At 38.4% G+C, this 26,017-nt stretch overlaps 2 protein-coding genes across 8 annotated transcripts; one reads left to right on the top strand and one right to left on the bottom strand.

Annotated features, from left to right (window-relative positions):
• Positions 1-254: 254 nt before the first annotated feature.
• Positions 255-17,208, top strand: LOC105253419 (eukaryotic translation initiation factor 4 gamma 2). 7 transcript variants are annotated; one of them, XM_025411208.1, is made up of 8 exons: positions 255-445; positions 10,943-11,054; positions 11,235-11,451; positions 11,544-12,498; positions 12,592-12,732; positions 12,896-13,782; positions 14,050-14,355; positions 14,711-17,208. In XM_025411208.1, exons 4-8 carry the CDS (start codon positions 11,583-11,585, stop codon positions 14,783-14,785), a joined length of 2,325 nt encoding a protein of 774 aa, XP_025266993.1. In that variant the 5' UTR covers positions 255-445; positions 10,943-11,054; positions 11,235-11,451; positions 11,544-11,582; the 3' UTR covers positions 14,786-17,208. The 7 variants fall into 7 exon arrangements, with proteins under 7 accessions (XP_025266993.1, XP_011259758.1, XP_011259752.1 ...); XM_025411209.1 differs by lacking the exon at positions 255-445 and adding an exon at positions 453-633; XM_025411210.1 differs by lacking the exon at positions 255-445 and adding an exon at positions 1,130-1,286.
• Positions 17,209-19,227: 2,019 nt separating this feature from the next.
• LOC105253418 (V-type proton ATPase 16 kDa proteolipid subunit) lies at positions 19,228-25,802 on the bottom strand. The gene is made up of 3 exons (XM_011261449.3): positions 25,531-25,802; positions 22,682-22,871; positions 19,228-22,457 (listed from the first exon to the last, which is right to left on the bottom strand). Exons 1-3 carry the CDS (start codon positions 25,610-25,612, stop codon positions 22,253-22,255), a joined length of 477 nt encoding a protein of 158 aa, XP_011259751.1. The 5' UTR covers positions 25,613-25,802; the 3' UTR covers positions 19,228-22,252.
• Between the last annotated feature and the right edge of the window lie 215 nt (positions 25,803-26,017).

The following is a 26,017-nucleotide window of genomic DNA, read 5'->3' as shown; positions in this document are numbered from 1 at the left end:
CTAGCGGGCAATTATTCCGTATTCGCGAATTACTTCGAATCGCGCGCGAGAAACAGCGAGAACCATATTCGTCCCCCACCCCCGCGCCCCGGAAATGCTCACCGGGACGAGTTTTCGCTAACTCATGTGGAAACGTCTAAAGCACCGTCCAACGTATCGCCGACTGGCGAGGTCAACGGAGAGTTGAACGCGGACGATTAATCCCGACGATCTCGGCGATCGTCGGCGGAATCCTGGCGCGAGTATTTCGGCGAAATAATATTCCGCTGTTTCCCTCCCCCCCTCTGGATCGCGCGACAATCGATCGTCGCGCGGCGCGAAGTCAGTCGCGCTACGGACGCCGATTTGACAGGAGCGGTACCTCCGTCTCCCCCTCCCGCCGCTCGGAAGTTGCCGAATGCGACCGACAGATTGCGAAAGCCTTCAGAAACAACAACCGTCGGCCGTAAGTAAACGCTATTGTGTATCTCTCCTGGCTTTGCGCGGCGATTTAACGGGCACGGCGTGGCGTGGGTGCGGCGAAACCGAGTGCGGAACGCGGCATCGTGCGCTCGCGGAAGGAAACGGGGCTCGCGGAGAGTTCCCCGCGTCTCTATCTCCCTCGGCAGGCGAGACTCCATCGCGCGGACACGGGTAGGTCGTCGTGCGTCATGTCGGGTGTGCGAGGCATCGGCGTGTCTCTGTCTATCCGTCTCGCCTCTCTATCTCTCTCCGTTTCTCGGAGCCTCCGCCCGCGGAGGTTTCGCAGATTTTTCGAGCGAGACTCTCGGGATCCCTCTCCCTCCCCCCCGCCGAGGAGGGTTCTTCGATTTCTCCCCCGCGGATTTTTCGGCGAGAAAAACCCGCCGTGTTTCGCCGTCGCCCACGCAACTCCCACGTTTGACACTTTAACCAGCCGATGTGCGCGACCGTCCGTGGGACGAGGAAGAGGAGGAGGAGGAGGGGAGGGAGGGGGGTCTGTCGAGAACAGCACGCGCGTGAGAAAAGTTGCGAGAAAAAGGACGCAGCGAAGGAGTTTGTTGCGCGAGAAGGATTTTTTTTTCTTCGCGTAGCCTTTTACAAATTTTCCACCATGTGCCCGGGGAGGCAAGGGAGGGGAGAGGCTTTGCTCGCCTCGCCGCCCTCCCTTCCGCGTGCCTTCCTGGCTTCGACGAATTCCGGAATTAGTACGTGCCTTCGACGCTACGCTTCTTCTCGGAGACGCTCGTCGAGCGACGAGCGCGTCGTCCTCTAGTGCTCCTTTTCCTCGTGCAACGACGGCCGTTTGACGTTTCTGGATTTCCCGAGTACGTTCTCGCGCGCGCGCGCGCGCGTTTCGGCGAAATTGTTCTTACCTCGTGTCCTTCCTCGGATTCTCGAGGAACGCGAGGAGAAGAGGCCTCGAGGCCGAGCAAAGACACGCGTGTTTTTCTCGCGATAGTCTCTTCCCTCCTGCGCTCGCCTCTCGATTCTAGAATGCTGACCGTAATATATTTACGATAATACATAAATAAGGACGTGCAAAAATGGATAGTTTCGAGTGTTTTATAAACAGATGATTTTTAAGAAATTTTCATCTTAATCTTGAATTTAATTCTCATTTTGTTTACATTCATGTAGGATTTTCATTTCAATGATATTAGAATAATATAAGAATTTTGCAGAAAAATATGTATGACAACATTCAAAGTATTAGCATACAACGCATATCTCGCTCACAGTCAGCTCACCAGTCAGCATTCTAGAATGAAATTTTACAGAATAAGCTACAGTGTAAATTAATCTGCATGTAATTTAAAATAATCTCCATAATTCGCATATATTGTAGCGTGTTTATTGTTTATGCGCGTCGACGGAACCGTCATCATGCTTGACAATATCAGGCCTCTGTCTTTTATCTCTTTCCGATTTTTATCTCGAGGGGGTTAAGGCTCGAAATATGGCGAATCGGAGCGCGTCCCTTACCGGGATCCTCTCCGTCTGCCATTACGCGTTCACCCGCATCCTCCTCCTGGGAAGGAAGAGGCTCGCGTATTCCGCTGATTCCGGAAATTCCGCTTTGTTCTCGGAAATGCGACGGGCACTCCCGGCCTCTTGTGTGCCTCTTGTCGATCGATGTTGCCCGAGCACACACGACCGACTTGGAAGGCAAGCGTGTGTGGTGCATGTTCCCGTTTGTGTCACGCTTTCAACGACGATAGGCGATTTTATATTAGCTCTCTCGAGTCTTTCGAGGCGCGCGCGTGTACCCTCTAAATATTTTATATAGGGATGTATATAAAAAGATCTCCATTGCACGCATACGCGAGTGGGAATACAGGCACGATATATATACTCGGTCGTGCTTCCACTAGCGATCATTAATCGGGCTATTTTTAAGATTGATATACCCTTCGCGTTTGTGGATCTAATCAAAACGCCTCCCAGGATCTCGTGCGTTTGTGAGTAGAGCTTAACGTGATTGTTGTTTGATTTGTGACGGTTTCTCTGATTGCACGTGACTTAACAAAAAAATATTGTGAGCCCCAATGCGTGATATCGAAGGAAAAGATTACATTTTTTTTTCCTTGTCGAAGAGTCGAGTTTAAATTCCTGGCTTATCTGAAAGAATGTTAGTTTCCTTGAAAGATTTTACACGCTATCTAATATCTGACAATTTTAGTGAAAGGTTAATCCTTATGAGACGATAATATTTCCATGAATTTCCATTGTTAAACTTGTCGATAGAGTTTTATAGTTTTGATTTGTGACGATTTCTCTAATCGCATATGATTTTAAAAAAATTACAAACTGACAGATGCGCGATATCGAAAGGAAAAAAATTATATCTTCTCGATATATTTCTCTTATCGAAAAGTCAAGTTCAAATTTTCTGAGAGAACGTTAATTATATTGAGATACGTACAATCGAATATTTAACAATTATGGTGAATGAAAATTAAATTTTTACGCGGAGAAAATTACATTTTTTCGACATATTTTTCTCATTTAAAAATCAAGCTCAAATTTGTTTGAATGAATGTTAGTTTCATTGAGAGGTAGACGCAGTGTCAAAGTAATATCTAACAATCTTGGCGAATAAAAATTATATTCTTCACGATCATTTTCTCATAAAACGTGTAAAACGACGATCTTCGTAAGCTTGTCGGTAGACTTTTGCCGATTTCTCTGATTAAAGATTCGATAGATATCGGAGAGGGAAAAAATTACATCCTGATAAATCTTTCTTAATGAAATATCAAGTTCAAATTTTGAACAAAGATTATTAAACGCGATGATAATTTCAATAAAACGGCGATCTTCGTAAGCTTGTCAGCAAAGCTTGACAATTTCTTTGATTGCGTATGATGAGAAAAAAATTATGTTGATAGATATCGAAAGAAAAAATTACAGCTTCTCGATATATTTTTCTCTTTCAAAAATCAAATTTAAATTTGTCTGAAAGAATGTTAGTTTTATTGAGAGGTACACCCGTTGTCAAAGTAATATCTAACAATCTTGGCGAATAAAAATTATATTCTTCACGATAGTTTTCTCATAAAATGACGATCTTCGTAAACTTGTCGGTAGACTTTTGACGATCTTCGTAAGCTTGTCAGCAAAAAGCTTGACAATTTCTTTGATTGCGTATGATGAGAAAAAAATTATGTTGACAGATATCGAAAGAAAAAATTACTGCTTCTTGATATATTTTTTTCATTCAAAAATCAAGTTCAAATTTGTCTGAAAGAATGTTAGTTTCATTGAGAGGTACACGCAGTGTCAAAGTAATATCTAACAATCTTGGCGAATAAAAATTATATCCTTCACGATAGTTTTCTCATAAAACGACGATCTTCGTAAGCTTGTCGGTAGACTTTTGACGATTTCTCTGCTTAAAGATTCGATAGATATCGGAGAAGGAAAAAATTGCAATCTTCATAAGCTTGTCAGCAAAAAGCTTGACAATTTCTTTAATTGCGTATGATTAAAAAAAATTATGTTGATAGATATCGAAAGAAAAAATTACAGCTTCTCGATATATTTTTCTCATTCAAAAATCAAGTTCAAATTTGTCTGAAAGAATGTTAGTTTCATTGAGAGGTACACGCAGTGTCAAAGTAATATCTAACAATCTTGGCGAATAAAAATTATATTCTTCACGATAGTTTTCTCATAAAACGACGATCTTCGTAAGCTTGTCGGTAGACTTTTGACGATTTCTCTGATTAAAAATTCGACAGATATCGGAGAGGGAAAAAATCACATCCTAAATCTTTCTTAATCAAATATCAAGTTCCAATCTTGAACGAAGATTATTAAACGTAATGATAATTTCCATGAAAAATGACCATCTCCTCTTAAAGTTCGCGATGAATATTCGAGCGAGGAGAATTCGAAGAATGCCGACGAAACATCTGGTTGAAAAACTCGTTCTCGTTTCATCTCGACTTCGCCCGTGCGATTGTGCGGTCGCCTCTCGCAGCGAAGTGCATCGTTGCCATACACATGCACCTTTAAACGGCCGTACAGCCCATACATGCTGTGTATGGGGTGAGCTCCGATCGGCGGCGGCGCTCCTTTGTTGCAGCGAGACCTGAAAACGTTTATCATACTATGAATAGACGCGCTGATTTTCTTTCTTGAGCGAGTCTAACGTTTACGTTACGTGCAAATCAATGAACGCGCGATTCTAAATTCCGTTCTCGCACCTCTCTTCTCCTGAGAGAATGCTTCCCTGCCGATGTTTAAATGAATCTCTGTTTATTCCAAGATGTTACACAAGTTCTCTCTCATTCGACGAGTCCTTAATGTCTGTAAATTTACTTACAGCAGTAGATGTTCTCGAAACTATTTTATTGTGCGATTTTTTCACAAAAGTTTGTTCAATTTATGCTCCGTTTTATCGATCTTTCGCCCCTTGGCAAGTTTGACGTATAATCAGAGCTTGATAGGGTAATTATATTCCTTGTTATCAAGGTGAAAGCAGCCAATAATTTTTGACTCAAAATTTGATTTCTTTCTATACTTGATCGTTTACAACTGTAAATAGCAGAAGCAGCGATAACAGATATCTCTGAAGGCCCTTTGTTGAGTTTAGGGATGCTATTACCGTACATGTATTTAAATGAGTCAACTTGTGTCGATCATGCGGCGGGAGATAAAGATGTTTATCGATGTTATCGCGAGTTTTCTTTTTCTTTGTCTCAACCAATCATTTGCTTAATTTTGCGTGCACTTCGACGATAAAGAGACGCAAATTATCATATATTTTAAAAATATTTTACATCATTTATTATTAATTTTATTATTAATTTATTATTTTTATTATTATTAATTTATTTTTTATTATTAATTTATTATTTTTATTATATTATTAATTTATTATTAATATTTAATATTTTTATATTTTATATTTTTTATGTGTTAAAAGATAAAATTTGTATATTATCGCAAGTAAGTTCTGTTTCCATGCATTTCGCGTATTTATTTTATTTTGTTATTAAAATTATGTCGCATATCGTAATCTCCTTCCATTGCATTTCGCGTATTTATTTTGTTTCTGACTTTTATATTTTTGTTTACTGTTTACGTTATTAAAATTCTATTGCCATTAACATTCTGTGCACGCAGAAAAGTCGTAAAATTTACTCCGCAGTCCTGTAATACGCTGAATTTACCACCAGAATGTCGTAAATATTAAAGGCGAATACATCGAGTGGCGAATTATTCGCTTATCTTTTGCATTACCTTTTGTTGAAAAAAAAATGTACAAACTGCTTGCTATTAATCTCGTTGTTAGTTTTGGAGACAACTCGAAGAATAATGATTTTGTTCGCTTATCTTTTCTATTATACCGGAAAAAGGTCGAAAGAATAATAATCTGCTATTTATTTTTATTGATTTCGAAAACGAGTCGCACAACTAGAATAGATTATTCACTTTAATCGTTCTCGTCATTATCATTTTTCGAGAAATATACATAAGCGAGTGACTCACTACTCGATTTATCTTTCGTGTAAATTTGCGGAATATTAAGATAAGTCAAGTGACTAAGTAGAAATTTTATTTTCATTCATTTATTTTATGCGGACAAATTGAAAAAAATTATTTTATTAATTATTTTACGATTATATTTGCGTCTCTTCGTTCTCAGTGTCACCTTTGTATAATTTTGACAGAAGCTTAGCATCATCTGTTGCTTGCCGTTAACATTCCTTCCGTGAAAAGCACAGGCGGTTGATTCGTCACTTGATTGATTCGCTGCTGATTTTCTATAAATTTCGCGCATGATTAATAGCTAGCAGCGAGCAGCTGTCATGGCGCATCAGTGACGTGTCGTGAGGAAACAGAAAGTTATGGGGTGCTCGGGGGAGGGGGAGGGGGCAGGGGGAAGGAAGGAGAGGAGGAGACAACGTGGAAGTTCGTTCGCTTGCTCGTCGTACGTTCGTTTTGCGTCATTCTATCGCTATCTCTTTGTGCGACATCGTCATCCACCTTGTGTGCATGACGATTTCTCTCTCTCTGTCTTTCTCTCAGTCTCTCAAGGATTCTCTCGGCGTCACATCGACCGCCGATAGCACGCAAAACGAATGAATTCAACGAACGAATCCAGCAAACGAACTCTGTTTTTCTGATCTTTCTTGAGAAGTCAACTATACATGTACGTTTTTCAATAGCTTACCAGACGTCTGAAAAAACAAGACACCGAAACAAAGAACGAATGATTATACATCTTCGTCTGTACGTGTGGTTTTTTTTGTATCACGATTATTATTCATTTATTTATAAGTATTCGTTAATTTATAATTCAGTTGCGTCACACGGTTATAGCTTCGATATTGATTTATCTGTTTATTTATTAATCTTCGATTTTATATATATATATATATATATGCGAGAGTTAAAGAGAGAATTTTATTGTACATTAAGGATTTATTATATTGTTTTTTATATGGATTGAGAACACTATAAAATGTTCCGATAGTATCGACAATCCATGCAATATAGATTTTGTCTTGTAGATTTTATGAACGCTCGCAGGTATTAACCCTCTTGTAGGTCACATTTTTTTCTTTTTTTGCCTGTCCCTGCATTTTTTTCTTTTTTTGCCTGTCCCTCACATATGGGTCACACTGTTTTGCCGCAGTTTTAGTTTTCTCAAAGTGCTTGACAAAAATCTACAAATATTTATATATATTGCTCGACATCTGTAGAAAATAATCATGCATAACAAAAATTAAAAAACAAATGAAGATTTTTTTTATTAGACTTTCAAGATATTGTTAAAAATATCGATAAGGTTTAAATGGCCCATGTGACCTTTAAAAGATATAACTCGTATATATTTTTTCGTTTTTTTTTTCATCGATAAAGCAAATTGTGAATTTAATTAATTCCGAATTTGATTTTTTTACGATATTAATAGATATCCGATAGAGGATAAATTAGTTCACCAAAGTCTGGCGCAAACAGATCGGAACGCGAAAGTTTGCATTTGCGAAATTACCTGACGATTATTCATGGCATAGAAATGATGAGCCGAGTATCTTATTCTAAAGTGCAATATATAGATGTATTCTCGCATCTTGTTTCTCTTAAACAGATTATCTTTTACTTTATTATTCTTTATATTATATTTGGAGAGGATCGTGCTTTTACATTCTAATAATTTGCAAAAGTTTAAAAAAATTTAATATTCAACTTCCCAAAATAAAGCTATTGATAATCTCGAATGATTATTATTCGCTTTAAAAATTATCGTTCATTATATTATTTATTAAAATTATTTTTTATTATTCAGGCTGTCTATTCTCAGGAAAAATGTGGAAAATGCAATTTTCAAAAATCTTTTTGTATTTGAAAAAATCAGGAAATTCTCATAGAATTTTATTGAAATTAAAAAAAAAATTCTCTTTGATAATTTTGCTTTTATATTATATCAGCCATTTATTGATTGCCAAGTTGTGTATGAATTATACATTTAAAACATATTATAAATATATACCTATTTCTCTGTTTACATATTTAATATCTTAACAAAGTAGAATCTGCAATACATAAATAATTCTTACGAAAACTATTTAGTTTTCTTTTTTCAATACATTTTCAAATTTAGTAGTTGAAACTTAAGCTCTTTATTTTTTCTTTACATGAGTGAAAAATATAAAAAACGTTAACTCTATAATAAAAAAATTTATTTTAAAATTTATTATAAAAAATTGCTGAAAAAAAATATCTGAAAAAAATTTTCCCATTAAATTTTAAACAAAAAAAACTTGGAAGATTAAGAAATTTTTTTACAAAATTTGAGACACTATGTTAAATGTGTATTTTTAATTTAATTAATAATATATATATTTTTATTTTCTCACTTCTTTTATGTATGTTCGTTCAATATTTTTTATTATCTCTGTCTGAATTGACACAAGTTCTTTAACGTTCGACGCGATTTTTTCAATTTTAGATTATTATCGATACTCGCAGAAACGTTTTGCGAGGCATTACTAAGTTTGACTAAATAGATAAACGATGTTAATCTGATGATTGCCAAGGATACGCGGCGAAATCTTTTTTCGGATCAACGGATAGCTAAATAACGGGAACCGTCTCTCTCTCGGCGACTGTAAATATACACTCGGAAATATATTTGCCAAGAATGAAGAAAGCCCAGAATGCCTGTACGAAAAGACGAGAGACAAAGAAGTGCTGCCCATCTTCGAAATGCTACGGCATCGCTCGCACGCATCGGCTCTTCATATAATTATCTCTCGGCGAATTCCAACACGTGTAATCCCGACCTCGCGTAGCGATATCCATCGTTGTAGCGTGTTTTGCCTCGTGGAATTTTTTTTTCTCCACGCCAAGTTTATCGTCGCCAAGTCCGAGCCGTTAATTACGTTTCTTTTTTGCGCGTTTAAAGCGTGACACAAGCGCGCGTTATCTCTTTAAAAAGATTTTAATTAAAAAAGGGAAACCTCGAAAGTTACATCGGTAATTTTCGAGGCATCACGACTGACGCGAATCTTCTTGCAGTCTCTCAGATTTCAATGGTGGAAAAAATAAATCGACACTCCGTATATCGAATAGCATCGCCTTGTGTAGATCACGTGGCAAGTTCGTGATACCGCAACGTCGGTCTTCATTCATTTCGGGCTTTGCAAAGTTCGGTTAACACGCATATGAAACAACTTTTCTTATCGCAACCTTCGACGCTCTTATTTAGGGTGATGTTCCTTGAGAGATTACTCCGATTAGTCGGTCGTCCCCCTCCCTCTCTCTCTCTCTCTCTCTTTTTCTCTTTCTCTTCTTTCTCTTCTTTCTCTTTTTCGCATTATTCAAGCTTGCGTTGCTTGTATTCATGAATACGTCCGTGGGAAGCCGGATATTTTCATTGCGCAGATTTAGAGCTACATACATAGTTGAAATCAAATATTTAGAAAATGCTATTTCAGTAGAAGAACCTAGCCTTGCGCGCTCTTATTGTATTTACCGTTAAACATAGCTGCCAATTTTTTTTCTTACGACATCGAGCACTCGAGTAAAAATTTATTGCACATAATTGTTTCTCGCGATAACAAAACTCGCTAATCGAATCGTGAAAAAAAAGAAAAAGAACAACTCTTTTCGGAATATTAATTTATCATTGCTCTGATTATATCCGTTTTGAGAACTTTTTTTCAGTTTTCATTAAATATAATTATTGTTTGTACAAACAATAATTATCAAGCGTTATCAATTGCTTGTATTCATTTTCTCAAACTGTTCTCTCTAGATGCGAATTTTCGGGACACCCGGTAGACGCGGCCGGACGGGCACGACCTCCGTCGAATAGCCCGACGAAGTCGTCCGACCTCGGCCGAACAGCAGCGGGGTCTGCGAGATGATCGGTCGTGGAATGGGTGAGGGGAGGGGAGTCAGGAGAAGAGGGTTCATTGACCGTCTGACCATGAGCCGCGCCCCACATATACGCTCCCCTTCGACGTTCCCCCTCGTTCGTGGGTCGTTTCGGTCGTTTTGTTCTCGAACGGCGAGCAAGATCAAAGCCGTCGTCTCTTCCCCGGGAAAGAAGGTCCTTGCCTCTCGTCCGCGGAAGGCCTTCCGAAAGGGTGTGTACAGGGTGTCCCGTAAAACTTCATCGTTCCGCGAGCTCCGATTTCGACGGTTTTTCCTTCGGCGAAAAATTTCCGAGGTCATCGGGTCCTTCCAATCTGACCTGTCACTTTGATAGGCTCGTTTTTCTGACAGAAAAGGATGCGATTCGAAATAACTGCATGAACGTATCTCACGTAAAAACGATTCGACTCGCGAAATGTAACGTCTCTCATCATGATTCTATCCTTGAACCACTTGATTCGAGTACGTTAACCGTAGGATATGCGTGCGTCACTTATTGAACGCGCGCGATATAGACAATCTTCTCTAAAATTGCGCTCGCATGCGCAACTATCACATGGTAAAATGACATTTTATGTGCATGTACCTATCATGTGGGTCACTGCAGCGCGATGAAAGAAATGTTCTCAAATATTATTGAACGAATTCATTGCGACAGAATGTCGCCACTGACAAAAAGCGATAGGTTGAAATGGGTTGATTTTTTTTTATTGCAGAGAAAGATAGACCAAGGCTAGGTGTACGCCTTCAAATTATATTCGAAATTAAGTATTTCAAGTGTAGATTAATCTAGGCGCCGAAATCTTTATGCTTTACGAGCAAATTTGTTAAAAGATAAAAGTGTATAATATAAGGATTCTGAAACTTCTTTTGTAATTATTTGTTACAAAAGGGTGTAATATACTAGATATATTAGTTAATATTCTTATTTATATTTATATTTAATTATTTAATTATTTATTTAATAATTATATTTATATATAATTATATTTAATTAATTATTTATATTTAATGTGAGGAAGAAATATTTAAAATTATTTAATTAATTAATTTATTTAATTAAAATTATTTAATGTAATTTTTGCAGCTTCCTCAAGGAAGATCTGTGTGCTGTGATTTATCACTAAGGGGGCCAAAACACGCGCAACAACGGACAACCCCACAGGACCGGGGGGTGCTTCTCGTGTCTCGGGAGGAAGGTCAGGGTCCATAAAGTTACCTTGGCAGTAACGAAAAAAAAAAAAAAAAAACAAAAACAAAAAAAACAATAGAACACGCGAGAACACGAGTTACTTATTACAACAAATAGTGCGCAAATCGTCCCTGTTGCGTTGCTACTTGCGTTGACACTGACATTAGAAAAATTCGATGCCTTCCAGGGACGATATTCGCTCCCTATCCACTGAGCAACGCTGGATCCCTCCTTCAACTGTTAGACGCGATGCACTCACCCCAGAAAGCCGAAATGATCTCATCTTTAGAAAGGTGCGGGGTATTCTTAACAAGCTCACACCGGAAAAATTCGCAAAGCTGAGCAACGACCTGCTCAACGTTGAGCTTAATTCCCATGTGATTCTCAAGGGTGTTATTTTCTTGGTACGTATTGGTGCGTCGTAGAGACGTTTATCGTTGTACGCTTTGATGCTGACTTTGATTAAAAAAATATATCAATAAAAATTTGTTTTCAGATCTTCGAAAAAGCGCTTGATGAACCCAAGTACAGTTCTATGTACGCACGGCTGTGCAAACAGCTGTCTGACGAAGCCGCAAACTTTGAACCCCGTAAACCGATCGATGAAAGTCAAAAAGGCCAGAGCACATTCAGAGTCCTTTTACTTAACAAGTGCAAAGACGAGTTCGAAAATCGTTCAAAAGCAAGCGAGGCATTTGAGAATCAAGATGAGCTTGGTCCCGAGGAAGAGGAGCGCCGACAGGTGGCCAAGCGCAAGATGCTCGGTAACATCAAGTTTATCGGGGAGCTCGGCAAGCTGGGCATCGTGTCGGAGCCGATTCTACATCGTTGCATCCAGCAGTTGCTGGAGAAGAAAAGGCGAGGGGGATCCCGGGGGGACGCGGCGGAGGATATCGAATGCCTCTGCCAGATTATGCGTACCTGCGGTCGTATCCTTGACTCGGATAAGGGCCGCGGACTCATGGATCAATACTTCAAACGTATGAACTCTCTGGCAGAGAGTAGGGATCTTCCTCTACGCATTAAATTTATGCTGCGTGATGTAATTGAATTACGCCGTGACGATTGGAAACCGCGCAAGGCCACTAGCACCGAAGGCCCGATGCCGATTAATCAGATCCGCAACGACAACGAGGAGCCATCGCGAGGAAATGGTTTCCACAGAGGACGAGAGGATCGCCTCGGTGCGGAGTTTTTACGAAAGGTGGGACGAGGCGGATTAGATGTGGATATGATGGGAAGTATTCCATTGACTTCTCCCTCATTTGGTATGCCACCACCACCATTCAGTCCGAATGGATTCGCAGGAACTCCTGGGGTTGGTTATGGCCGTCATAATCAACGTAATCAGCCAGGAGGAGGTTATTATCAAAACCAGAGTCGTCATCAGAATAATTTTGAAGGAAAACGCAACCAGCCGCAACACAATTTACCGCAGAACTTTAACAACAGTAAGTACAGATGATACACTTTTTATTTTAATACAGAATTATTTTTTATTAACTATAATAAAGATAACAATGTCCTTTCTTATGCCATTACAGATAGCAATAAAGAACAACTTCGATTCAATAAAAATAAGATGTTGATCGGAGGACATCCAGAAGAAGTGTCTCTGAGACCTTCAGCCAATTCAATGATGTTCAAACAAACTAATATCAACTTGAACCTACCTCTCAACAATGGTAAACATTTTTATTCGTTTGTGTCATTTTTAAAAATAAAAAAAATTAAAAATTAAAAAAAAATTACTGAAATATTATGTACTATAAAATTACTAAAATATTATATAAAAAAAATTCAATAATTTAATAATAATATTATATATTTTAATTGTAAAAATAACAGATTTGTTCCCAGGACGAGGCTCAGATATGCCTCTCTTGCGCACTGCTCTGAAACCCAGCTCGCCTTTATTGCACAAAGAGACACCACCTGCTATAGTAATCAAGCAAGGCCCCGTAGACAAGCGCGAGAAAGCTCGGGATAGAAAAGATAAGGGACCCACACGGGAGGAAGTGTTGAAAAAGGTGAACGCGTTAATGGACGATCTTGCGTCACATACAAATGTGCAGGACGCTTTGGCGGCCTTCAAAGATCTTAAGATCCCCGAGCGATTCTTGCGTCACGCGATCTGCACGATATATTCTAACACATTGGATCGCGGAGATTCCGAACGTGAGCTCGCCATCAAGCTCGTAGTCGAGCTCAAGAAGGAGAGCTTGCTTACTTTGCAGCAAGTGAACGAAGGATGGAAGGAATTAGTGGCCAGTATATCGGAGAAGGAAAGTACCGTGCCTTTGGTAGCGTCCCACGTTGCCTTCTTGACAGCTAAGGCTATAGTGGACAATCTAATTCAGTTGACGGATCTCGCCTCGGAAACAGAAAATGGTCGTCATCATCCGCTGTTCCTATTGACTCTACAACAGCTCCACAAAACTCAAGGCAAGACAAGACTCACGCAGATCTTCAACGATAGTAAAGTGGATCTTATCAGTCAACTGCCAGAAGCGGAGAAGACAAAGGAGCGTTTGGGCGAGATCTTGGAAGACCGGGAATTGACTTTCCTTTATCCTCTTCTCAGAATCCAAGGAGATATGTGGCGTCAATTAGAGGCTGATCCAGCGCCTAATGCTCTTTACAAGTGGATCAAGGAGAAGTTGGATCCTCAACACCATTCTGATCCCGCATTTATTAATGCTATGATGAATGTACTTTTCAAATACATCACTGGGGTTAGTGTAACTTAGTTGATATCTGTCTTAGTCTCTGTTGTCATTGCATTTTAAATTGCAATTTAAATAATGAATATTACGATATTATTTTACTGCTCTAGATAATTATAATTTAAGTTAATAAATGTGACTTTTTTGTTCTTATGTACATATATATATATATATATATATATATATATATATATATATATATATATATATGATTAGAATTCAGTCTGTAATATTTTTATATATCTTTTTCTTTTTTTATTTTCGGGAAAATAATAGGAGACAACATTGGCGCCTGGCGTTGATCCGACCGTAAATCCAGACAAACAACTGCAAGAAAAGGAAAGTGCGTTACTGCAGAAATATGCACGCTTCATTCGCACATTCCTGACTACCATCGACTCTCAAGTTACGGCTCTTCATGCGCTTCAAGTGTTTTGCTTCTCGCACAATTTTCCAAAAGGGTTGCTGCTGCGATGGTTCATAGCACTCTATAACCTTGAAGTCATCGAAGAAGAAGCATACCACAAATGGAGAGATACCGTTACCGATGCTTATCCGGGCAAGGGCAAAGCATTATTCCAGGTACATTCATGTGCAGTCATTATAATAATTTTTCATAAACAAGTTTTACCCAAAGAATCTTTTTTTCTTATAATTAATATATTTTTTGAATGAATTTTTTGATTCCGCTTTACAGTAAAGCTTTAATTCTATGTTGTAATATATAGTTAATAACTGCATGCAATAGATGTAAATTTTTTTTGTAATTTTACTGTATAAATTCTCTCTGCAAATTTGCAATCTTGGACATTTTATGGCTTAAAAGTAAGCAACGAACGAAAAATTGTGCAAATATTTTGATAAACTTTGTCATTTAATTTAATTTAAATTAAATAGTATAAAAATTAATACACAGGTCTATTTGTATTATGTATAGGTAAATACGTGGTTAACATGGCTTGCTGAAGCATCGGAGGAGGAGGAGGAAGACGACGAGGATGAGAAGAATTAATTGGAAGAGCCTCAAGAGTACTATTCAGACTACCTATGATTTGGAATAGGGTTTTATTATCTGTATCACTGAACCGTAGAAGGTTTCAGTTTTATTAATTGAGTTATCTCCATCCAGAATCGCAAACATCTTGTTAGTCTGTCTCAAGCCCTCTCGCGTGATTGAAAAGGACTTTACAATCATGTCTGGAAAAGAATAAGAATTTGAAACCAATGAGTGGTATATGACAGACGTTTCAAGCAAGAAGTTTTAGAATTTTTTTAGATAATTAAAAAAAAAATCGGTACATAATTTATATTAAAATAATATTGGGCCAGCAAAGATACAATCGAGATACTACGCCGCTGTATAATTATTGGTAGGGGAAACGAAAACAAAAAAGAAAAAAAAGGAAAACGCGAGAAAATTAATCTGGTCATTTTTGTTGTCCGAGTTTTTGTCTAGTATTGTGCATGTGTCACGTTTTGTAAGTCTTTTTGTCCGCGGCAATAAGTGAAGTCGTTTGTTATCTCTGTGTACCAAGCATTACATTTATTATGAGGAATTATTATTATTATCAATTATTAATATTATTATTATATTATTAATATTATACATAATTATCATCCAATAATCGAAATATATCTACATCTTTCTAATGAAAAAAAAAATCGGAATTAATCAGGAATGAACGGCCAACTTAGTAGTGTACGCAAAATGCAAACCGTGAAGCACTTTCTTTTCCAATCCGGAATAAAATCTTTAGATTGCGATTTAGAGATACTTAAATTGCCGAAACTAAAGAAGAAGGAAAAAGTGAATACACCGTTTGCCTGTGTATCTACTTGCAGCGCCACTTGATTCTTAATAAGTAACTAATTAATTACAGTTATAATAACAACCAGCAGCCAACATCACATCCATTTAACAATAATAATTAGCGACCACTAGTGACACGACTAAAACTCGTATTTAAAAGAAAAGAAAAAAAAGAATAAAATATGCCTTGGTGTAATTTATTACAGATGGCCCCCTGGTTGTTGCATTGATGACCAATTACCTTCACCTTACATTTCCCGCCTTATATACGCTACATCTTTTTTTTTACGTATATCATTCGATGCCGCTGCAACAGCAAGAGATCAGTACGCGCGAGTTGTCACGCGAGAAGATGACAACCACGCGTATTGATGAGCGGATAGAGAACCAGGTATCGAGAGAGCTGCTGTATTTTCCAAACACGATCGTCGCTGATTACGATAGCTTAAAATGACCTTCAGACCGGCATGAGAGACGCCAATAATTAAGCCAAGCTCCGTGCGTAATTAAAAGATCTTATCATCTTCCCTCTTTCATTTAAAATCGTTTAAGATGCACTCGTGGAACATTTTGCCGCGCATACATCTAATCTTTTCATTTTCCCTTGGCAAAGCGACTGATTAGTATTTTTATCGTACTATTAGTGGAGATTGAGAAATACCGAGAGAATTTGGATACAATTTTTCGTTGCTCATGTATAATGTTCGCCGCTAGAAAATATTGTACATATATATATGTATATACGTATCCCTCTTTTGTTGTCTCATGATCTTTAATGCCTGATTTTATCGCCGGACTGAAGTGTTTTTTCCCCTCTTCTCTTCAAAGATAGCGTCCTTTTTTTTTCTTGTTAAAAATGTGTAGCTAATATACACGAAGTGTTGTAAGATCGAGCGATAGCTCGCCGCGTTCTTTTCGTCGAGCATCATATCCCATCATCCGGTCCATGAATTAAAGTTTAACGGCACATCAATATACATACATACACATTAATTGCTAATGAGAATTCTTTTCGCAGCTGAAGCGGTATATATGATAAGTAGAACGTTAAATGAGTGCGATTCGAGCGATATGTACGAGCGTGTATAATATTATGTCATTCACCGTTTTTTTTTGTTGTAATATTTTCGAAAAAAGGACAAACACAAAATACATATACGAATACATCTCTCATTGCGAGGATTTGACGTCGAATTAATCGAGTTTCATCTTCGCACATATAGAGAAAAAAATAAACGAAAAAGGAAGGAAATGTTTGTTACAAAATATTATTGTAAGAATACGTTAATGGATACACATTCGTACTGTATAATTATGCTGCCTTTAAGCGCAAGTTTTCATTATATTCACGTCCGTTCGCAAAAAAGCGATGATGCATATCTTTTCAATTATGTTAATTTATTTTCTCACGCATTTACACACAGCTCTTTGAATTTAATACACACACAGACATAAAACACGCATAATATTTGACCCATGTATAACATTTTCAGTATTATTTCACGTGTAATGAGAATTATATAATACGTTATGTAGAAAGATCTTTATAATTTCTCTTAGATACTAAAAATCTGATAAATTCGTCATCTCTTTTATCTCTGTCAATAAAAACTGTGTTCCTAGGACGAGATTCATTCTTTATAATTAAGTGATATAATCCTCTCGCCTTCGTATCTCTAGACCGTGAATCGACTTCTTTTTATCACACAACTGCAAATTATTCTACATATCTTATCGTGCGCGAAACACTACTTGATTATATATCAAATAATGAAACACAAATTAAAAAAACACGATTAAACAGAATTTCTATACAAGAACATGTAATACTTACCATACGGCTTACAAATTGCATAAAAGGAGTCAATTAAAGTTTATGCTTCACATCAATCAATCAACAAAAATAATTGCGTAATTACATACGTTATGCAAATTAGAGTTACAGTTCGAAAAAAAAAATTCAAGAAAAAAAAATCATTCCTTATATTTCTTTTGATGCTCAATATCAGCGAATATTTTTATCACTTAAAGATTCTCCCTCTCTACGTGTTACAATTTTTGAAAAAAATTTTATTTATAATATTTATTTTATTTATAATGCTTTAACTAAAGTATCTACTTAAATTTTGTAAAAAATTCGTGAACACAATTTCCTGGTCTTTCAGATTTATTTAAAAATTCAGATAAAGAATCATTTTAAAAATCTTTTACCGCAATTTTTTAAAATTTAATTTTTTTTCTAAAATAAATTTTCTTGTACATTACGTTCCTAATAATTTATACGTTTATCTAATATATATATATATATATATATATATATATATATATATATATGTTTTCTAATATTTTTCATTCATACGAAGAAAAAACAGTCTTTCAAATATTAGACTTGTAAAAGTAAAAAACTGAATTTGTAAGATAACATTTCTCATTTACATAAAATTTTCATTTTTTTATCGCTAAAAATTATGATAAAGAATATGTGCTGCACATTTTATATTCTATTAAAAATTTATTGAATATGTAAACAAACATATATATATTTATTTTTAAACGCATAATTCATTTGACTTGTTGACTGTTTATAATATGAAAACAAAATTATCAGAGAGATTTTGAAAAAAATTCTCTGAGTTCCAATAAAATTCTACAAGATTTCTTGATTTTTTCAGATACAAGAAATGCCCGAGAATTCTAGTTTTCATGTTTTTTTCAGGCAGTAAATACTCAGTTTAACGTAATTTTTAGAAAAATTTTGTCACGTTCAAAATTATATTATTGAAAAAGTTTGTTAGATTCAATTTTCAGTGGTTTAATTTACAACTCTCAGAATAAACTCAGTATTTATTTATTACGAAAATCTTATTAATTTTAATCTCCTTATAAAACAAAATTATTATTATTATCTGTTTTAGGATTAATAGTTTTAACATTGTACTTAATTTGGAATGAAATGAAATGTTTTTCCAACGTGTCACATGATGTATGTGTAGGTACACAAAATTATAATATTATTAATCTCAAATTTCTTGCAAAAATGATAAAGTATCTCGTAAGCTGGCAACTGTATTGAGTATCTCCAAGAAACTGCATGGAATAATTATTGTTCTTTTTCTGAGTTTACAAAGTTTTTCTTTATCGAACTGATGTTGAAAGTGGCTTCGTGAGAATGAGGTACAAGTATCACGATTCAAATGGACAAGTTCACATTTTATTATCATTTTCGAAAAATCAAAATTAAGACATCGTGAAACATAATTAACATCTCACGTGTTCGCATTAAAGTATCCTCGTAAATTCTTTCCGACTGATCTCCCCGCGAATGAACACAAAGCGTTTTGCGCTACATGTTTTGTTGCACTAGGAGGGTATGGATGCTATTAAAATATCGCAAAATCGCAGCAAAATATGCGTGTGTGTGTGTGTGTGTGTATATATGTGTGTACGTATATTTATGTGCTGAATGTAGAGCAAGTGTGCATGTACAGTTTCCTCTCATTTCGATTTAATGGCAGTGATAGAAATGGATATCTCAAATTCATGCAGATATATATTCGGCTGTCAGATATATATACTTGTATGTACTTTACGTACAGAGTATCCCGGAATAAGCGGATTGGAATTCCGACGACAGATTCTCCTTGTTTGCTCCTCGACAAATTATATTGACATGCGAATAAATTAAGCGAGAACAAAAGTGACAGATCTTTGCTTCGACATTTTTTTTCTTATTCGCCGGCCTCGGAAGAATCTAGTCGTTTGGAATCCGAGCCGCTCACTCTTCGGATCAGGCGCACTCCAGGTGAAATCTCCAATGACTGGTTGAGTGATACCGCTTTTGTTTTTTTTTGTCCAAATGAAATTTTTATTAAACACGGTTTCTCTGTAACATCGAGGACGAATTATAACATAAATAATCATCGTCGATCAGTATCACTTTTTCGCGCTCAACAATGAGTCTATTAGTAACACTGGAAGATAATAGAGTTGGGGGTTGGGCGAGGGCGGGGATGGGGTGGTGGTGTCTCTCTCTCTCTCTCTCTCTCTCTACTCCCTCTACCAAGTGCATCTATCTTTCATTCTCATGCATTCCCTCTCTCTCTCTCTCTCTCTTTCTCTCATGTACTCTTTCGATCATTCTTTCTCTCACCCTCTCGCTCGCTCATACGTCTTCGCATCCTTTCATTATATATATATTTGAATAATTATCGCGTTCACTCAGCTACACGAGGTTTTGGTATACAACAATACCTAATCTAGCCTAAATTTTAATTATCGTAGCGTGAAGCATCGTGGTGGTATGTATATACATCACACGCGCGCGCACAACTATAATTAAATTCCGAATCCGTTTTTTTTTGTCTCGATACATAATCATTTTTGTGTGTATGTGTGCTTCAATGTGTTACATATTAAAATACAGGAAAAATAGGGAGAGATGCGCGGGGGGAGGGGGGAGGGGAAGAAAGATAATTTGGCGATTAAAATCTTTTTTTTTTTAAATGTGCCTGCATTTTGTTCGTGAAGCGTAAAGTGACGTTGAAAAAAAAAAAGAAGAAGAAAAGATAAACAAACCACCACCACCGCTCCCCGGCTCGCTCGTGCATTATATTTCTTTTTATAGCGTCGCGATGATTGTGTACGCGCGAATTTTCGAAAAATCTTAATTTTTCTTCCGCATCTTGCCCTTCCATTCTTCCTCGACGATGACGTCGAGTCTATGTATAGTGTTTCCGGTAATCTTGAGACATACATGTATGTATATATATATATATATATATAGGTGCATTTTCAAAGCGAGAATACAATGTTGTTAACTCGTTTCTTCGATTCACATGCAATTTTCTTTAAATTTTATTAATTCAATTTTCTCGATGATACCTCGTGTTTCCTTTTCTGCTGGGGAAATGCGCCTATACATTGAGCTTGTTTCTCTTAGGTAGAAAATACTGCACAGTCAAAAAGATGGCAAGCGGGCGTTTTCTTCAGGTTTCGCTCTCTCTCTCTCTCTCTCTTTTTCTATCCATCTACATCTTTCGTTTCTGTAATCAAAATTTCAAGGGAGAGGTGGTGCTCGAAAGATTGTGACACACGCGAGGGATGCGATCATCAGCTCCCAATCGACAATCCATCCAACGCGACGAATGTTGACGTAGCGAATTGTTGAATTTTGTTTCTTTTTTTTCCTTTTAAACGCCCGCTTGCCTGCATTGAACGAACTTAATATGGAATGTACGAATTATCCTCCGTTTACACATGTCTCGTTATCATCGTATGTATAATAACTCTTCTTAGGTAATTCCTCGCCATCATACGGTGTGTTTGTCCCTCTTTATGTATGTATGTTTGTGTGTGTGGTGTGTCTACTGGTACACGTACGGTGTTTTTATACGATTTTCACGCAAGCTTTTTCACATCCCCGTTACTCCATTGACATACGATCACATTTCTTTCCTCTCACAATGATGGAAATAATATATATATATATATGTGTGTATAATATATATGACCACGGTTAAGAAAAATCGCTCATCTAATCGGATGTTGACCGCTGGCCTTTGCGGCTTCCGCAGACGATTAGACGGGATTTTTTTTCTTCATTTCTATCGCATCGATCGTATCGTTGTCCATGAATAACCGTGAAAATGCGAAATTTTCGCCGCGTCCAGCAGCCTCTCAATTGACTTAATACTATCGTGTGTACCTGTTGATCAACTACTATTTGCATTCATACTTCTTTTTTACCAAAGTTTGATCCATCATTCTCCTATTAATTTTTTTAGCTGAATAATCTCTATTCTCGCACACGAGATCTTGTCCAGTACACTCTCTCACTCTCTCTTTCTTTCGCTTTCTCTCTTTTTTATATTACGCCGTTTTATCACGCGCGATTCGCGTCACCTACACTTACATATTCCTATTCCGATAATATAATTTCATTTCTTTAGTTTTTCCCTTTTTTTTTATTTTCTTACGTGATACTTATTCGCGTACCTGCCGTTTCGCGATCGCATTTAATATATATATATATATATATATTTATTTATATATATAATTGTGCTAAATATTCTTTTATCAATAACATGGTTTCTTTTATACACTCAAGTAGAGCCGATTACTTTAACTGGTAATTCAATGTCGTACTAAGCTACAAATGATGATTACTATACAGTGAAAGAGAAATGTTCGACAGTGGAATTAACATGAGAGATCTTCTCTCTACATATATATATATAATAATGAATTTCCCTGTCAGCCATCGTCCATTTTCTTTCCATCTTTTTCTGCTATACATTTGCATACCGCAGCGTCGAAATGCAACGATGTCGCGAGATATCAATAAAATGTCGGACGCATTTCTCAATCGTCGATATAATTATATGATTTGTGTGATGAGTAATGGCGTTGTGTGGTTACAAATGTTTGGACGCTAAATAGATCGATTTTTGAGTTTACGATATTACAGGGGAGGAGGAACGCGCAAAGAGATGAGCCGAGATGGTAAGAAGTAGATAGGTATGCATGGAGTAACGTGATTAAGTAAAATGTCGAAACAAATTATCTTTTTTTTTTTTGTAGCATAATAGTAGTCGGGGAGCGCTGTTGGTTGCAGGCGACATGTCTTGCATGGAGCCATGTGGCAGGTAGTAGGATGCCGTTACTGACCGTTTACTTGGTGTATAGATAGATGGCCACGATCAAACCGTAGAGACCTAATACTTCGGCGAAGATCAAAATCAGAATCATACCGACGAAAAGACGAGGTTGCTGAGCGGTGCCTCTCACACCGGCATCGCCGACAATACCAATGGCAAAACCGGCAGCTAGACCGGAGAAGCCTACGGCCAAACCGGCACCCAGGTGAGTGAATCCCCTAGTGGCAGGAACAAAAATTTTGTGTCAATTACAGAATTGCTTTCTCTCATTCATGTGTGTAATAAATACATTATTATCTTTTTTCATTCTCTTTTCACAGCGAATTGTAAGAGCTAAAGTTTGTAACTACCATCATAACATTTCATTGTGTTTGAACAGACATCCAAGTATTACAGCAGGAGATTTATTGTATACAATGGAAGCGTTAAATGAGATACGTACGTATACAGGGTGTATTTGGGGACTTTTTCAAGATTGCCAGCAATGAGAACAGCCACCACAAGGCCATAAATGGCAATGATACCTGCCATGACAACAGGAATGATGGATTTCATGATTAATTCTGGCCTCATGACAGACATGGCTGCGATTCCTGTACCGGCCTTCGCCGTGCCATATGCTGCTCCGAGAGCTGTAAAATGAAATTAATATTTCGTTACATGTGTAAAAAAAATTTATTACATTTTGTTGTAAATATACTCAAGTTAATGTTTTTTTATCATGAATTAATCACGTATGATGTAGAGAAATGAATATAATATTAATAATTTAATTTAAAATACTTTCAAAATTATGTAATTTAATATCAAATGTAACGTCGAAATGCCCACCTGTCTTTCTAGTAGGATAAATAACGAAATAATAAATGCGATTATTAACTATAATAATATAACAACTATATAAATATTAAATTAAAAATTTTGTTAATTCGACTAAAAGAAATTTTGACTAAATTGCCCATAGCTTAGTACTTAATTAGAATTGTTTTCGAATGAATCTGTAAAATTCCTTCGTTCATTAACAAATTTAATTAAGAAAATTATTAATAAATTAGAGATATATGTGGACGGCATGTCCGACATTTTTAAAGCGAAACTCGTGACAAATTGATTTGTAGATCGACAGTATAATTCTGCGCGAATTAACTGTCCCGTTTTAGAAAGCCGCCGAAAATGCCTCGTCTAAGGAATCGTGAAGTAAATTCTGCATGCGTTTTCTCGGACACACTTTTCTCGACGGTTTTAGCCGCCAAGAGCGTGCACGAGGATTATCGATCGAGAACTCGTTGCAGTCAGTCTCAAAGCGGACGAAAATAATTTTTCGTCTCGTGCCATTTTTCGCCGAGAGGGTGAGGAGAACGAAAATTCAGGAGAGGGACGGAAAATTTCCCGTGAAAATCGGTCGAAATCGTCCTCGACTTTGACGGTAGCGACAGGTATCTTCACGGATATACCCAGCCCAGTTCTGGAAGTCGCAGTCACATGATTCTCACGTTGGCAGTCACATGACAATCAAGTCCCAACTCGTGAGTAGGAGGAAGGGGGGGAGGCGAGGGGGCGTGGCTGTGCGAGAGGCGCGATCGCTCATTTTTTTTCCTCTCGTAACAAAAATCATTTGGCATTTTTGTGGCCCTTATTGCGTACCGATCGTGGCAATTTTGAGCACCGTTGCCAACATATGTGCGTTATCGCGAGCATCTTTATTGTAAATAAACGTCACAGGTACTCGGTGTAAGTCGATTTCGCTGTCCGGTTTACGCGAAGCGTTACAAGTCTGATAAACCGAGTTACTCGATTCCTTTGTTCTCTTGTTTTGTATTTTTCTTTTTTTATATATTTTTCGTATTTTTTTTTTAACTTTGCGGAAAGAAATACGCGAGTAACTTGGATCGAATTTGAGCTCTTGTCGCACGTATGTTATTCTCCGTCGTCGAAATAAAATCGACTCGAGTGAACGAATCAATCACGAACGCCTCTCGTTATAGGCCGTCCAGGTAATCGATGATTCCGATCGATACTTTTCGGAGAACGACGATGACGGAGGCGGAAGGTGTGACGTTCGCTTCGTTTATCCTCATCGGCAATCGCGCGAATGTATCCCCATTGATGAGAAAAGCGTACGAAGGCTCGTACGGGAAAAGGTATTGATCTTCCCAATAGTAAGCGACGCTGGCGGCGGTCCCGGGGGGGCCATACCGTTTACTGCGAATTCGGGAAAATCATTAATTGTAAATCAATAGAAATGTCTTGCGAGAGAAAAATTGCGACCTGTCTTCTTTATTTTGACAAAATTGAGAAAATACAAGCGACGAAGGGAAAGGAGGGAGAATCGATTTTTCACCGATTAATCGACATTCATGTCGAAATATTTAATCTGGATGCCAGAAATACCAGGTGGAAGAGAGAGAGAGAGAGAGAGGAAGGTGCAGGTAAAGACAGGGAATTGTCGCAGGGAAGCGCGTCTCGTGACACGCACGAGGCTCGCGTCTGCGAATATTCCGTCCGTCTGTCTCTCTCTTTCTCTCTCTCTCTCTCTCTTCTCCGTCGCTTTTCCGAGACTCGCAAAATTCTAGCGGCGCGCGCTCGTCCGAGGTCAGCATTACGAAATAAGCTGCGCCCAGATCCGACCGGCGGATCCGCGAATAAAGCGCGGACCGCGTTCCCCGGATTGCGAAATAGCCTCTTGTCAATCGAGACGAAACCAAACGCAAAACGCGAAATCGAATCGACGAGAAAGAAAATCGATATGAAGAGAGAGAGAGAGAGAGAGAAAAAAAAGCGAAAGAAGAAAGGAAATCGATTTGCCTTCCGGCGACGAGGGGCGAGTGGGAGGGGGGCGGGGGGAGACGGCGGGAGCGCACAACTCTCCTCCCCGAGAGGGGCGATAAGATAACGCGGCCGAAATTTCAGAAGCAGCCTCTCGCGATCGCGACCACGGGTCCGTTTCGTGGAAACGTCACGCGTCTCGTCGGCCACATGACGTCGCCGCGAACGCCCGTGGAAAACGCTCCCCCGACGTTTCTCCGCGACGAGGGGATCGATAATCCGCGCGCGCCGCGCTATTCGCACACCAACGGAGGATTTTTCGTCCGTCTTACGCCGCTCGAGAAAATGGCGTGAGACATTATATCGTGCCGTCATCGTCGTCGTCGTCGTCGACGACGACGACGATCGGCAAATCCATGTATCCCGGATGCATTCCGTAAAGGAATCGCTCTACGCGATCGCCGAGCGGTCTCGCGAGCGAGATCACGAGGTGGCGATGGAGGCCCGACAACAGTTGAAACTCACCGGAAAATATGATGGCAGAGGCGGCGCCCATAACGCCGAAGAATGGCGAGTATATCGGGGCTTGCTCGTTTGCTTCCTCCATCGTGGCTCGATTTGTCGGGTCTCTTGGTCAATCGAAGTCGATCGCGGGTGTATTTACAGGTTGCCGATCGGCGGTCGCACGGATCGTCGAACGTAGAACGATCTTCACGTCACTCACGTCGCTAAACTAGTGGGCCACTGTCAAATATGGCCTACGCCGGAGTACGGTGGCGCGGGTCATGTGATGAGTGACGAGCGATCAACGCGCGGAGATAGGCGGCCGTGAGTCGAGTCGCGCGTAGTCGCGTCGCGATTCGCCGGCGGCGCGCCTCCGCCGCCAATCGCGCGCCGCGTCTCATCCCCACCGCTCGACGCGCGGATCGCCGATTGGCCGCGTCGACGCGCACGGTTTCATCGTCGCGAGCGCGTGACATGATATCGTCAGGTTTAAGGCGGCTCCTGTGCG

This window comes from Camponotus floridanus, unplaced genomic scaffold, assembly GCF_003227725.1.
Source record: "Camponotus floridanus strain SB8 unplaced genomic scaffold, Cflo_v7.5 scaffold38, whole genome shotgun sequence".
In the NCBI taxonomy this organism is placed as follows: domain Eukaryota; kingdom Metazoa; phylum Arthropoda; class Insecta; order Hymenoptera; family Formicidae; genus Camponotus; species Camponotus floridanus.
Note: the sequence above shows the minus strand (reverse complement) of the source record. Positions and strands in the feature narration are given on the sequence as shown.